We start from the raw sequence: 14,761 nt of genomic DNA on the forward strand, positions 1-14,761 counted from the left end.
TTTGGCTCTGACCCTGGCCAGCCCCAGCATGCGGCCCCCAACAGATTACCGCTGAGGGAATGCAGCCCCCAACCGAAACAAGGTTGCCCTCCCATGGTATAAAGAAGCCAGAAGTAGCTGACTTCATTCTGTCTGTGATATGTTTCAGGTGGCTTGTTTATCGTCAAACCATGGACAGCCCTGAATGTTTCAGCGCAGCCCACTTCCAGAAGTACCTGGCGAGTGTTCTCGAATCCCAGCACAACCGCAGTGCCCGTCCCTCGGCTTACCATAGGAAGAAAATGAGGCTGCTGGTGGTTCTGCAAGGGTAAGAGACTCCTTGGTGCTTCAAGATGTGTGTGATATTTTGCTTGAAAGTTGTCTCCTTCATCTTGCTGTTGTAAGATAAGTTTGGCCCCAAATCTGAATTCGCGTGCTATGCAGTAGGTGGTAATACGCTCTAACCAAAAAAAGTGTTAAACATCTGTGTAAAACCAGCTAATACTTCGTAGGTTGAGAGCAGTAAAAAGCCACTTGATGATCTGTGTTAAGACTCATATTGTCATAAGAGGCACCTTGGTGTTGTTTCAGGATGGTTAGATGCCCGGCCCTTTCACTACGAACTTGTGCATTGTAAAAGAACAAATACAAAGAACAAGTTAACTAAGTCTATGTCTGAAAGAAAATATATTTTTATAACCTTACAATGCAAGATATTAAGATATATGTCTGCCTTAATAAGTAACAGGCTTTTAATGTGTGTGGAAACAAAGGTGGGGGTAATTACAGGTGGCCCCAAGATACCAAGTGAAGCTCTCTGCCTTCTTCATGCTTGACAGCAGGCTCCCATCCAGTGCATTTTATTTGACAAGGTAACACAATACAGAAAAGGCCTTGGCAAACGTTGTTTGTGTCTTGGGTGGAGTACCATAAAAACCGTCTCCAAGGGAAGTGCTGTTTACTTCAAGGGAGTTATGGCCCAAGAATGGAAGTCTTAAATAATACCGCAAGGCATTTCCATTCACATTATCAGTAGTGAAGTGAAAGTATACTTTGCCTGCCTAGTTTTGTTAAACATAAAACAAGCTTTGAAAAGGCATTTGAAAAAGCTGTTTGCAGCAACTAAAATAGTAACCATTGGCATTTTGTGAATGACATTAATATAATGGAAACCAGGAAAGCCAACCGGTCACGAGCTTTTGTCCTTTTTGTTACTGTGCAATGCAAGTGTATTGACATGGTTGACATGCAGTCAAGAACAATGTGGGGTCATGGCCTGATTAAAGGATCTCCTCCTTTGGTTCCATTTGCTTGAGAAGACATATAGTCCTCCTCTCAGAGGAGGTCAGGCAAGCCAGCAACCATACCCCATTCGCCAAAGGGTGGACTCAATATGAAAAAAACACAGCATTGCTATTAATTCACTGCCTGTCTGCCTCATCTCTCACTCTGCCTGGCACCTGAGGGAAGAGCAACTTGAGAACATCACAAGAGCCCTGCTGGTTGAGGCCAAGGATCTGGGCCAGTCGCATGCCTTCAGGATGTTCACAAGGATGCAACGGTTCTCCCCTGCTGTGCATCTGACATTCAAATATGGAGGTTCCATTTAGCAATTGTAGCAAATAACTGATGGCTCTTTCTTCTCTGAATGTATCTAATCTTTTTTTTAAAAGCTTTTAAAGATAGTGGCCATCAATAAATTCCACAAGTTAAATATACATTGATGGTAAACTAACTCCTTTTGTCAGTCCTGAATGGACTGCCAGTCGGATTTATTGGGTGGCCCCAAATTCTAGCATTATGAGAGGAGGGTGTGTGTGTTTCTTCTCTCCTCCCTGCTGCCCCCAGTCTTGCCACATGGTTCATCATTTTCTAAACATCTGGTGGAACAACTTTAACTGGGCCTGCAGCTGGACTGCCTGTTTCTATCTGTTCTTCTCCCTAACACTAACCAAGACTTACCTTGTCCTTGCATGCCTGGAACAACCTCCCCTTTGGTCTCAACTTTAGTTCCTTAGATGAAGCTTCTGTTTACCAGCTCTTCTGCCAGCACCAAACTCGTGCCCCACATCTCCCTGTACTCATCTCTCTATCTCCTGAGCCATCTGTGACTTGCCTGAAGATGGTACATTGTAAGCCCTCTTTGGCTGGACCATCGCACTCCCAGAGGCTGTTCTTTGGGGGCAGTGCACAGCATGCTGTGTGTGCAGAACAAACCTTTGCCTTAATACCTGTCATGGACCGACAACGCTCTGTTCTGTGAGTGGAAAGAAAAATAGGAAAAATCGTGTTCTTTTTGCCCTTCCCTTTCTATAACCTTTCTGCTGCCACAAAGGTTGAAACCGTTTTTCCTTTGTCTGCCTCCACCAAACCAGCCTTAAAACTCTCTGGGTCCCAGCTTTTTACTTTAGATGGCATGGGGGTTGGCTATTAGACTTGAGGTGAGTAACTCAAAGGAGAAGAGACCACATGGTTTCAAACAACAGAGTTTAATGTTTTACTGGAAAAATGTCAATAGGAAAAAGTTTTAAAAACCTGAGTGGATACACACGTACACATACATTCATGTGTGTACACACACACACACACACAAGCAGTACGGTAATAAACAACCAGGGATAAATGCATACCATTAACCTAGCTAGACTGTGTATCTATTTTATCCCAGTCTCTTATCTGAGCAATACCTTACTCTCATTGGTCCATCTTCAGCAGTTCTGATGCTTCTTTTCCTCAAGGACTCTGACTTTCTTTCTTTCCTTCCTTCCCCCGACCCCTCTCTCCTTCTCTGCCGTTCTGATTAGGCTTTTATCTCTTAAAAGTTTTTTCCACTCCCAACTCCCTCCAGTCAAGAGGGTAGTCTCTTGTTCATTTCTGCAAACTAAGTTTCTATTTCCTGAGTTTAAAACTTTTCTCTCTCTTCCTCTCACTTTCTGTTGAATATCATAATCTTCTGGCTTCCTGAGCAAAACACACTGACTTCTACATTGTGGCTAAACTTTTAGTTTTTTGGTTGAAACTGACTTCACGCACTCCAGCACAGACACACTTATAACCCCATAATATCCTAAAACCAACTAAATACAAAGATGGAGGATGGTTCTGTTCCTTCATAGTACCTAATGAAGCCCAAGCCTCATCCTCCTTTGTTTCAGGGCTTGATCTGGCACATAACTTTTGTAGCTAGATTTTACTTGCTTGGTTCACATGTAAGCATCCATAACAAAGATTCTTGAGAGCATAAAGATTATAGTTTTAACAAAGTGTTCCCCTTGTGCAGCTGCTTGATCTCAGTGGGGGCAGGGGAGGGCAAAATTCCCTTGCAGAAATTGCTAGAGCAGTGCCAATTTTTTCTGCCCAGGGAACTGGACGATGAGTGCTTTCTCAGAATTGTAACTCACCGTGTCTGCATACGCATGCCCCCCGCCCCTCCGCTGGCAACAGCATAGTTGCTGTGCTGCCCTGTCACTTCACAACTCTTTGCTTTGTGTTCCCTGCAGATATACGGATGTGATTGACGTTGTACAGGCCCTTCAGACTCACTCAGATGCTGACGTGAAGGCCTCTTTTGTCATCGGAGCAGTCACTATTTGCATAGAGCCACTTAGCTGCTATATGGAACACAGGTATGCTTTTGATATCCCTGCACTTACAGTGTGGGAGCTTGTTCTCCGTATATGCTCATGTTGCCATGCCCAGGGAGACTGGTTCTCTTCAACTACATTGGAAGTCTAAAGTTCTGCAACCATGGAAGCCAAATCCTGCAAGCTTGCTTGATTAGATCAGAAAAGTTAAATCTATTTCTGCAAGGGAGAGTAGCAAGGAGTAGCTTGGATGATTAATAGGTCTGTACTTGGTCATCTCAGAAGTGAACGCTGAGCAGGTTCAAGAAAAGCCTCTTGGCAGGTGGTCCTAGATTATGTAGGACACAGGTGTGGAGGATGGGAAAGGAAATGCGCAGCCCAACTCATCAAATATCTGCAGGGGGCAACACCAAGCCAAATGTCAAATGCTTTAAATGGCACAATGCAAGTGCTTTCTGAAGGTGTTTAGGTTTGCCCATCTCAACTGCTGACCTTCACCAAAAAAACTCTGGATGAGTTAGTAAAAAGTGGAGCTGCTTGCAGGCAGCAGTGTAGACTGTAGACTGACAGATGGTTGCAGGCGTGTGCTGCAGCACCCAACTGCCAGCCCCTTGGGAGCTATGTTTAAACTTTGTAAAATTGACCCTGCCACTCGGAGATGCCAGTTTTGCTCTGGCCCAATTTCATGACACATGAAACTACACTTGTGGTCCTGGGAGGCTCTGTTATAAGAATAGCAAGCTCTGGTTTCTGTACAAGGATACTAGCAAGGCGAGAGACTTTTTCCTGAACCAGCGTCTGAAAGGAGATCTTGGAGGAGTGTGTTGTGTCTAAATGGGTTGGGGCCAGAATATCTGAAGGAATGTCTCCACCCACATGTAGCTGTTCAGGCCTTAGGTCATTCTGGGGGCCCCGTCTCCAGCTGCCTCCACCGAAGGAAACTAGGCAGGTAGCTACAAGGGAGAGGGCCTTCTCAGCTGTGGTGCTCCGTTGATGGGATGTCGTCCCCAAGGAGGCTCACCTGGCACCTGCACTGTTATCTTTTCGGTGCCAGGTGAGGACCTTACTTTTCTCCCAGACATTTTCAATTTCATGGTTCCTTTTATATATTTTACAATATTTACATCATTTTTCTTGTGATGGTTGTTGTTTTTTGTAGTACTTTATTCTTTTGTTGTTGTTGTTGTTCAGTCCTTCAGTCGTGTCCAACTCTTCGTGACCCCATGGGCCATAGCACGCCAGGCCTTCCTGTCCTGCGCTCTCTCCCGGAGCGTGCTCAGGTTCATATTCATCGCATCGGTGATGCTATCTAGCCATCTCATCCTCTGCCGTCCCCTTCTCCTTTTGCCTTCACTCTTTCCCAGCATCAGGGTCTTTTCCAGAGAGTTTTCTCTTTGCATTAGGTGGCCAAAATATTTGAGCTTCAGCTTCAGAATCTGTCCTTCCAATGAGCAGTCAGGGTGGATTTCCTTCAGGATGGACTGATTAGACCTCCTTGCAGTCCAGGGGACGTGTAAGGGTCTTCTCCAGCACTTCTCCAGCACTTTATTCTTTTACCTTTATGTAATTCACCCAGAGAACATTTGTTGTTGTTGTTATTTATTTCATATATATACCGCTCAATAGCCAAAGCTCTCTGGGTGGTTCACAACAATTCACAAATGAAATACAGCATTAAAAAAATTAAAATATACGAAAAGTACAACAATTTAAACAGCTAAATTGTTGCAGTTGGGCAGATGTAAAAAAAATACAATAAATTGGAGTCATCCATTACACTCCCATTACTTGGTGGATGAAACATTTAGTGAATTATCTGCAAGCGATGTAAGAGAGATAGGGGGAACAGGATCTGTGCCCACAAGTGGCTAGTCTTAAGGGCTGCAGCATATTGAATTTCCTTTTATGTATCACACAGAGCCACAAGCACAGCAGCTGCTTTTTCCACTTGGGTGTCATTGACTTTCCTGCAATTTTTTCCATCTTGTGGTTTTAGCAATGGCTGGCAGCTGCTGTCGCAGTGGTTATGTCCCCCCCCCCCCCAGTTTCTCAGAATGGGTCAGAGCTGCTCCTTGGAAGCTCTTAAGACACTTGCTGGGAAGTGGGCAGAAGAGGCTGCTGCCTTGTGAATCTCTTAGGAGCTACTCACCGGAGACAGGCCTGACAGCATCTTAAGAAATGTACAAAGAAATGTGTGAATCAGAGCGAGAAACGGGGAGGAAGTAAAATAGCCTTCTTAAGTTTATAGGAAGTGTGTATTATATATATATTACTTGTATAATACACTCTCCAGTATTCTGTCATGTTGCAGTGGCTAAAGCAAGTCCCAGCCAGGAGTCTTTGGATTATTTTTACGGTCCACCCTGAGGAAAAAGATGCGCAGCAACTGACCTGATGCTGACCACTCTAACTTACTCGAGCGCATGCCTGCTTCTAGCAGTTCAGAATATTACGATTCAAAATGATGGGGGGGGGGGGGGACAGGCACCTGGAGGTAGTGAGCCAAAAGGGAGCCAAGGGTGGCCTGGGCCCAGCTGCTGGAAACATCCCCAGTTCATTCCCCATTGAAACGGAGGGCATTTTGCATAAGAGCACAGCTGGTCTCATTCTGTTTCCCTTGCTCTTGCGTGGGGCTTGGAAGGAGAGGAGTTTACGGGCTCAGTCCAGTTACTTAAGAACAGCATGTTGCTCTGGCACGAAGGAGGATCTTCTGGGCTAAGCTGCTGTGATGCCTTGGGATGATGGGAGTTGCAGTCCAACCCTTCTCGAGGGCACCAGGCTGGGGATGACTGCCCCAGGGAGTGGCCACGTCACATCCTACAGCAGAAAGGTCCTGGCACTTCCCCTGCAGAGAGCAGTTCCACTGTACAGGGAGTGGGCATGTCTCATCCTACGGCAGAAAAGTCCCAGCACTTCCAGTGCAGGTCAGAGGCACGGAAGAGGGCATTCACATGATTATGCATATGCCTCCCGTGAAGCCAGTATTTCTTCCAGGTAATTTATATTGTCATCAGAAGTATAGTGGTTTGGTCACCACACTTCGCTTCAGCTTTAGGCTGTGTGTTCAGATTCTGCCTTCTCTGTTCCAGGATCAACCCTTTGTGTCAGGAATGAATCTGAGTGTGTGGAGATGTCTGGCAGCTCAGATTCAGAATGGGAACAGCCAGAACGGGGGGAGGCACCCTCCCTAGCGAGCTCAGATACAGCGAGACTTCCTTCCCAAGACCATGACAGACAGATGGCTCAGCCTGAACGCCTCCCCCCCTTTCCTTCTCCATGAGAACTCAGGTTTCAGAGGAGGAGGAGAGTGAGGGGCGTGACTTGAGGGATGCTAGGGTCTGATGCAGAGCGAAGGCAGATAGAGGCGGGGCGGAGATGCTCCACCAGCTTGGCCACTCGTGAAAGCCAGCATAGGAGGGAGTCGCCCTAGGGGAGAGGCATCCCTGCGAAGCTAGTCTGGCCAAGAAGTTCTTGCCCAGACTTCTGGCAACTTCCACTTTGGCTCCTCCCTTGATATTGGCAGATGTGTGGATTAGCCATTTCATTGCAGTCTGAGAGTTTCCTAAAATCTGCATTTGTAAAGAAGCTAGTCGTTAACTAATAAAGTAGTGAGCCTGAACCCTTGTTTCCTGGAGTGTGTTGATTGTGAAGGGGGAGGAGGAAGGAACATGACACTTTGGGGTGTGTGTGTGTGTGTGTGTGTGTGTTTGGGGGGGGGGGAGATTCAGAGCTCAGTCGTAGAGCATCTGCTTTGCATGTGGAAGGTCCCCATTTTGATCCCTGGCATCTCAGTAGTAAAGGACCTCCCTGGGAAATAACCTTGCTTGAGGCCCTGGAGAGATAATCATGAGCTTGATAGACCAGTGATCTAACTCTGTGTAGCCATATAGGTTTGGAAGCATAGCAAACATGATTCCTGCCTGTATCTCTGAAGTTCTTGACGCTAACATCAACGTGTGTGTGTGTGTGTGTGTGTGCGCGCGCGCACACACGTGTGCATGCTCACACACGCATTTGTATTTTGCAGGTTTCTCTTCCCCAAGTTCCTGGACCAGTGTTCACAAGGTAAATGCACTTTAAAACCATCTTGTGGGAATAGCATTGTACACCTCCAAGACAGCCTTCCCCCAGTCTGGTACCAGCCAGATGTTTCAGGTGGCAACGCACATGATTCCCAGCCAGCATGGTTATTAGCCATGGAGTTGCCATCCAACACATCTGGAGGGTGCCAGGTTAGAGAAGGCAGCTTTGAGGTGCCCTGAGGAGACTGTGAAGGATATTGAGAGCCAGGGATATAGCAGAGTTCCAGAAAATGGGAAAGACTGGGGAAGAAATAGATTTTTTTGTTTTAAAACATGTTTCCTACCATACAGTTACAGCATACAACCCACACCATTAAACCTAGGCCGAGTCCCTGCAGACTGGAAGAAGAGAGAAGCCAGTGCTCTCCCCTTGGTCCCTCCCGTTTGTGCACCTTGCACATGAAGGCCCCAAGCGTAAAAGAAGAGAGTGCCCCCAACATCTCCATCCTTAAGAGCAAAGCACTGACTTCTGCTTCTTTTGTTTCCCACTAGCCAAGTGACAGCGGTAACTTGGTTAAGATGTGCTCCCCAGGGTCAGACATGGTGCTGCTGTAATGGAAGTAGGTTGCACTCAATCGATTACTCACCTTTCCAGAGCAGCTGCAAGAATCGACAAGATCCCGTAACCCCTTAAGGGCCATTTCTGACATGTTGATGGGCTCGTCCAAATGCACTTCACAGCAAAAGTCTTTAGTTTGCCAATAACTGAAAGGTTTGCAAGGAAACTGAGAGTTCTTACATGAAGACTACTGTAAAACCAAGTAAAACGGAGAGTTTTGTGTTATCTTAAGGATGAATTTATTATGGCATTTGGTTGTTTTTGCTGCAGCAGGCTAACATCACCCGGAGCGGCTGGGTGACCGGCCAGATGGGCGATTAAGAAGTTTAATAAATAAATAAAATAAACAAAGCTATTCCTCTGGAAAAAGTTGCAATTCAAGTACAACCCACATTATGAATTGTTATAATTGGGAGTGGGGAGGTTTCTCTGTTATTAATATCTCTGGATCCACCACTATGAAGAGCAGAGTGTTGAACCTCATGCAGACTGAGGGCTGAATTCCCTTTTAGAGAAGGCTTTGGGGGCTGCGTTCCAGTGGTGGGTGGTGCCAAAGGCAAGAGGGGAGGGACCCAAAACACCAGCACAGTTTAGCTTAAAGCTCTACCTGCCAGTAACTAAGCCTGAGGTAGGGATGCTGGAGGAATTCAAGACAGACTAAAATGAGCTTGGATTTCTAAGAATCTAACCTGCAGAATCTGCTGCAGACCGACCTCCTCAGTCCGTGCTGAGTCCATGGACCTCTGGATCTTTTTCTTTACTTTCCCGAAATATACGTATATTTATTCATAGGAAAATACGCAATTTTTTTCTGAGACTGGTAAATATACATGGGGAAAGGTTGAATGGAATGGGGGACAATACACCAAATGTTATGTACTGTGTAAATTGTTGAGAACCTTCTTACAAAATTATTTGCATATTTTTCCGCACAGTGAAAAATTGAATCTGTCTGTGAACAGATGATGGAACAAAAGGTGCCTGGCAATCCACGAAATGCAAACGGGTGTGGGTTTTACACAGTCTGGCCACCCCTAGCCTGGGGAGAGGCATCTCCATCTTTTAGAATGGGGGAGAAACTGCTGAAAGCTGGGAAACCACCAAATGACTGGAAGTTAGGGGAAAGAGGGTGGAGCCAGGGAAAGGGGGCATGGCCTTCTGGGGAACCCAGGCAGGCTGGACTTGGTCCCTGGGCCAGAGGGGGTTATCCTGTTTTATCCTTTCAATAAGTCTGAGGGTGGCTGGTCCAAGGTCACCAAGTAGGTTTCATGTCTGAGCAGTGATTTGAACCCAGGCCTCCCCTGTCCAAGGCACTCTGTCCACTGCACCACACAGAAAGGGCACTGTTTCTGCCCATCAGACAGCTAAAACAGAGATCCAGCAAGAGAGCAGAGGCTGGAAAATTAGTAGCAATGGAAGGAGTCAAATAGCAACATAGAGAGCCAGTGACATGAGTCTTTGTTAGCTCACAAAAAGCTTTAATAAGTGGCTCCTGAACAGAGGCTTGAAGGACAAGCGGGTGGCAGCCTGACAAACAGACGATGTTGACAAGTGACAGGAGAGCTAGATTGCTGTGTGGGAGCAGCTTCAGGGAGGGGAGTCGGGCGGCATTTAAACAGACACGTCACAGCCTTGTCCTACACGACATGACTTGATTTATTGTTTGAAGCTCAAGCTTTTAGTTCCTGAGGTAGTCCAATAAAATGTACTTTCATTTTTTGTCTTGCAATCGTCCTGTACTGCATCCGGGAAGTAGGCAATAGTGAGCTCCTGAGAGATGGAAAGTGGAGAAATGTATTTCAGAAGGGGATGGAAAAGCAAGTCCTCCCTCCCCATGGGCCACCCCGGTAATCCTTCATAACCTGGTCCATGCAGACGTGGAAAATAATTAAATGTGGCCGGCCCAGGGGTGTCGGAAGGAGAGAGCAAGGCAAATGCATGATGAGCCAAGAACCGGAATGTCTCCAAATGTCAGCAAAGCATCCTGCAGTGCAGGCACTACCCTTGTTAATGTTTAGTGTTAATCTATTATGCCTTTCTCTTTTAGTCCTCTTAAGTTACTTGTTTTAACACCTCAAAGCACATGGCAGTGAGTTCCATCAGTTGGACAAAAAAGTATTTCTTTTGCTTGTTCAAACTGTGTCTCGTGTTTGAACGTCTTCCATTACCACCTGTTAAGTGGTCATGGCAGTGTCTGTTATGGTCTAGAAAAGTATTGTCTTTTAAGTGGGAGATCTTAAAGCAGGAGTTCTCAATTTTTTGTGTGGTAAGCATCACCCATTAAAGAGAGCCACCTTTTGAGCCTCCCCATCATGTGCAAGCAAGATCTAATGTGAGGAGTTTGTCTGGTTTCACTTATTTTTGTCTTTGCTGTGGGGGAAAGCAGAATAACATGGGGTGATGAGGAGTGCTAAACACAGGTCATCCCTGAACATGTTTTTAGCCCCCCTAGTGGGAGTAAAACAGTTCACTTTCCCCCCACCCCCACAAAATATAAAGGATTGCTCCTATAGCTTCCAAAAGTGACCTTCAGCATAATAGGCCAGGAGGGCAGTTTCCTGTCTTTATCCCACCCTAGGAAGAGTCTGCTTTATACCTGAGGTCATTTTGTTCTCAAGGCAAAGCATAATCACTGGTGAATGCTTCGTTTTAAATGGTTGGCCAATTTTTCTTTGCAGGTATGGTGAGCAATGTGGTCTTCACAAGCCATACTGCCGAGCAGAGGAACCCACTCCTCCTTCAGCTCCAAAACCTCGTCCGAGCTGCAAACCCGGCTGTTTCATTTATCTTGGCAGAAAACGGGGTTGTGACTAGGTAACACTGATGTTTCCCTGTTCTCTGTAGCACAGTGATAGCTTCTTCTAGCAAAGGAGAGAGAATCCTGTTCTTGTTTGGTTTTTCACATAGGAATAAAAAATGTGAGAAATCTCATATACTCTGTCTTAGCTTCTATTTTGCGGGCTGCTGATGGTATGTTGACCTTGTCCATATTGTCATTTATTCTTCCCCCAGAAAGCATTCTGAGACTGTGATTCACCAAGGATTTTGCATCAGGCTGATACATGTCTGAAAGCTGCAATCAACCTTTCTTTACGGGGCTGAGGGAAAGGGGGTTAAAACGTTTTGGGTCTTCGAAAGAAGAAAATGGCTCCTAGGCTTTGGAGAACTTTTTGTGCCTCCAGAATTAGGAAAACCACAAGCCAAATAGAGCCCATAACAAAGTTAAGATTGCAAACCAGAAAGCACCCAGATCTGCATAACTTTGAGTGGAAGGGTGGGGAGCAAAATATCGCAGATGCTTTGGGCAACATGAAAGTAAGCTTAAAGGTGGCTGTTTGCAGTACATAAAATCTTTGCCCCTCTCCCACTAGGAATGAAGATATTGAGCTAATTCTCTCTGAAAACAGTTTTTCGAACCCGCAGATGCTAAGAACTCGCTACTTAACATATCCTGGCTGGCAAGTATCTCCTTTTGGCAATATATTCAAGGGCAATATCTTTTAATAAACATGAACTTTATTTCCCTATCCATTTAATCTCTCCAACTAAATCACTTTGTTAATGAAATGCTGTGATGAGGTTCTCTGATAAATTTGTTTAGTCACCCTTCTGCTGTCCTGCTCCATTTTTTAATTAAAAGATTTAGCCTAATCTGGAAAGTTCTGTATAACTTAGAACAGGAAGGGAACCTTAAAGGCCACCTGATCCATCCTCTTACAGTGTTGCTTTAAAGCCTTTTACAGCTTGGGACCAGGTTATCTGAGGCACTGTCTTAAGTTGTACAGTCCTGCCCATATGCTAAGAGCTACTTCGTGGGTCCTTCCTGAGTGCTTACCATTAAGGTGATTGGGGTACATTAGAGACAGGGGCTTCTCAGTGGTGGCCCCAAATCTTTGGAACTCCCTTCCAATCAACCAAAGCTTTGCCCGTCCTTGAAGATCTTCCTCTCCAAGGCTGTCTTTGATATATTCCATATGTCAGCAGAACAGCTTCATAAGTAATTCCTGGACATCTGTTTTGATGTGATCACCTTGTTTCTCACTTCTTCTGTACATTGCTTTGGGAGGTGTAGTTCTACGAGAAGCTTAAAAACGCTTAAATTAATCAATTAATTAACTAGCACAAATAGTTCTGAAACTGGAGATTTTTCAATTTCTCAAAGGGGCAGAGGAGTGTTTGGCAAAGCTCCACTTGATTAGCTCCTGCAGGTTTTCTGTGAGGAAATAAAGGAATGAGGAACATCCTTGTGCTTGGCAGAGATGGAGGATAGATAAAGGATGGACCTAGTGGTGGTAGGGATGGGTGGAAGAAAGGAAAATGAATACTTGGAAACCAGCTCATAATTGGGAGACATTCATGAGCCAAGAGGGAAATGTTGAGGTAGGGGCAAGGAGAACCACCTCTAGATTGGGAGGAGGGGGGAATACATTGCAGGAGCCCGGGATCCTTGACATATTTGACCTCCATTAACTTTCCTATCATCTAACATGGATCTACTGGATGCAGTGTCTCTGTTAGTGCCAGCAATCCTTGTATCAGTGTGCAGACCACGCTTGTATAATATAATGAGGGCAATTATGGGCATAGCTGTCCTCACCACCTTTGAATGCATTGCCACTCCAATCATAGGTTTTTAACCTCCTTTTGTTAACATATATGTGATCAAACAAATCCACCTTTATTCTGAGTCAGACGGTTCGTCCACTTAGTCTGGCATTGTCTACTCTGACACTTTCTCCAAGGTATTTGAAAGTCCCACTTGCCAAGATCTTTTAATGGAGATGCAGAGGTCTGAATCTGAGACCTGCTATGTGCAAATCATATGCTCTACCATGGGGCTCTGACCCATCTCCTCCCCCTTTCCCCCTGGTCATGCACATTAAGACTCGTAGAGAAAATAATGTTAGAATTACTCCTTGGTTTGGCATCCCAAGTTAGGTGTGGTCTTCACGCTGAGGCCTAACTAAAGTCCAGTTGAGTGAAATTACTGCTGTTTATGTCTTCCATATAATATATATATTTCATGCCACTAAAAAAAAGTGTATTGTGCTCGAATTTTAAAGAAGACAAAATTTGCACTCCTGTTGTCCTGCTTGTGGGTTTCCTGTGGGCACCTGGTTGTGAACAGAATGCTGGACTAGATGATGGACTGTCTGATGTTCTAAATCCCGAAAGATTTTATTAGTTTTAATTTGATTCCTCATCTAGGCCCAGAAGAGGTTTTTTCCTTCCCTAGGACATAGGAAGGTTTCCCCACACACACAGACACACACATCCTTCAGATTTGTTTTACCTGCTCCCAGCTATTTCTGTCCTTGAAACCTTTGGTATTGTTCGATATGCCTGTTGAGGGAAAGCAGAAAAACTCAGTTTATTGCATTGATCATCATTGAACAATGGATAGGAGTGGCCTGAGTTTGGAGAAGTGATGAATAACTGAGCATGTTGCTGTTTTTCAGGTATGAAGGCAAATTTCGAGCAGGTTCAGTCTTTCCCCCGATGGTTCAGATCTGTGTGTGGTTTAACCGTCCTTTGGAGAAAATGCGATTTGTGGCCAAATGTAAAGGTAAGAAGCAATTTCATAAGTAGCATGGAGATCAATTCTAACATGGCCTTTTCTCTCTGAAATTGCCAGCAAATACCATTTTGTGGCTGGAGACACCCCCCCCCCCCATCCTTCCGGTATACTTGATGTCTTCTTCACAAACTTGCACCTGTTCACAGTTTTTACTCACCAAACTCTCGAAGTCTGCAACCACAAACCTTCCTGTCATGTGCGCAGAACAAATTCTATAGATGAAGGGAAGGGCTCGTTTTTTGCCAAACTCAGTTTGCCACATCGCGTCCAACTGTGAAGTTGAGGAGTGGGGACAGACTGGAGCCCAGTGAGAACCTCAGCTTCCATTTTTAGGGAGAGCAACTCTTCTAGCACTCATGGATATAAAGAGGGGCTTAAAAAGATGTGGACAAGACCTCTTTGAAATTTCAAATGGGAGCAGGAGGTTTTTAGTCGAGTTTCCTGTGTTGTTTCCAGTGTCCTGAGCAGCTTCCCCTCAAGGCTGGATCCATGAGCGTGTGTGTGCGCGCACGCGTGTTGGGGGGAGTGGGCTCTTGACAAACTGCCCTCTAACTTCAGCCAACTGGGAATTCACCATTTAAAATTTCCTGCCACAACCCAGAGCACCTGACCTGGGGCACTGCAGGAAATGTTAAAACTTGCAGACGCTTGTGTGTCCTAGAATGCCAGCAGCCACCCAAGGGTGCTGAGAATGGGTCTACTTCTCCTCCTGTCCTGTGAGTAGCAGCAGTAGAATAAGTTATGCAAAACATGGGCATAAAATGAATACATTTGCATAAATTTATACAGATTTTAGAGCTTGGCTTTTCCTGGCACAGAATCTTGTTGTTTTTCTGCCTTTCAGTTTGAATTTTTTACGGAATGCCCATCTTGTCCCTGACAAATAAGCATAGGTGTAGTGCTTTGTAATCTTCTGAGTAGATGCATTAGCTTGCTATAATTCTTGCAGCAACCCTGTAAGGTAGATCAGCATTAATCT

General features: G+C 45.3%; 1 protein-coding gene across 1 annotated transcript in view; it reads left to right on the forward strand.

Annotated features, from left to right (window-relative positions):
- The window catches only part of DNAAF9 (dynein axonemal assembly factor 9), a 105,403-nt gene that overhangs the window by 75,732 nt on the left and 14,910 nt on the right, over positions 1 to 14,761 (forward strand). Inside the window, exons 27-32 of the mRNA XM_084855307.1 lie at positions 149 to 307; positions 3,480 to 3,605; positions 7,591 to 7,628; positions 10,883 to 11,018; positions 11,576 to 11,662; positions 13,664 to 13,770. Of these exons, the coding sequence (XP_084711433.1) occupies positions 149 to 307; positions 3,480 to 3,605; positions 7,591 to 7,628; positions 10,883 to 11,018; positions 11,576 to 11,662; positions 13,664 to 13,770 (653 nt within the window). The remainder of the gene's footprint in view (positions 1 to 148; positions 308 to 3,479; positions 3,606 to 7,590; positions 7,629 to 10,882; positions 11,019 to 11,575; positions 11,663 to 13,663; positions 13,771 to 14,761) is intronic.

The sequence above is a fragment of the Heloderma suspectum genome, chromosome 5, assembly GCF_057233095.1.
Source record: "Heloderma suspectum isolate Gila_16-S chromosome 5, 16-S_ref, whole genome shotgun sequence".
In the NCBI taxonomy this organism is placed as follows: domain Eukaryota; kingdom Metazoa; phylum Chordata; class Lepidosauria; order Squamata; family Helodermatidae; genus Heloderma; species Heloderma suspectum.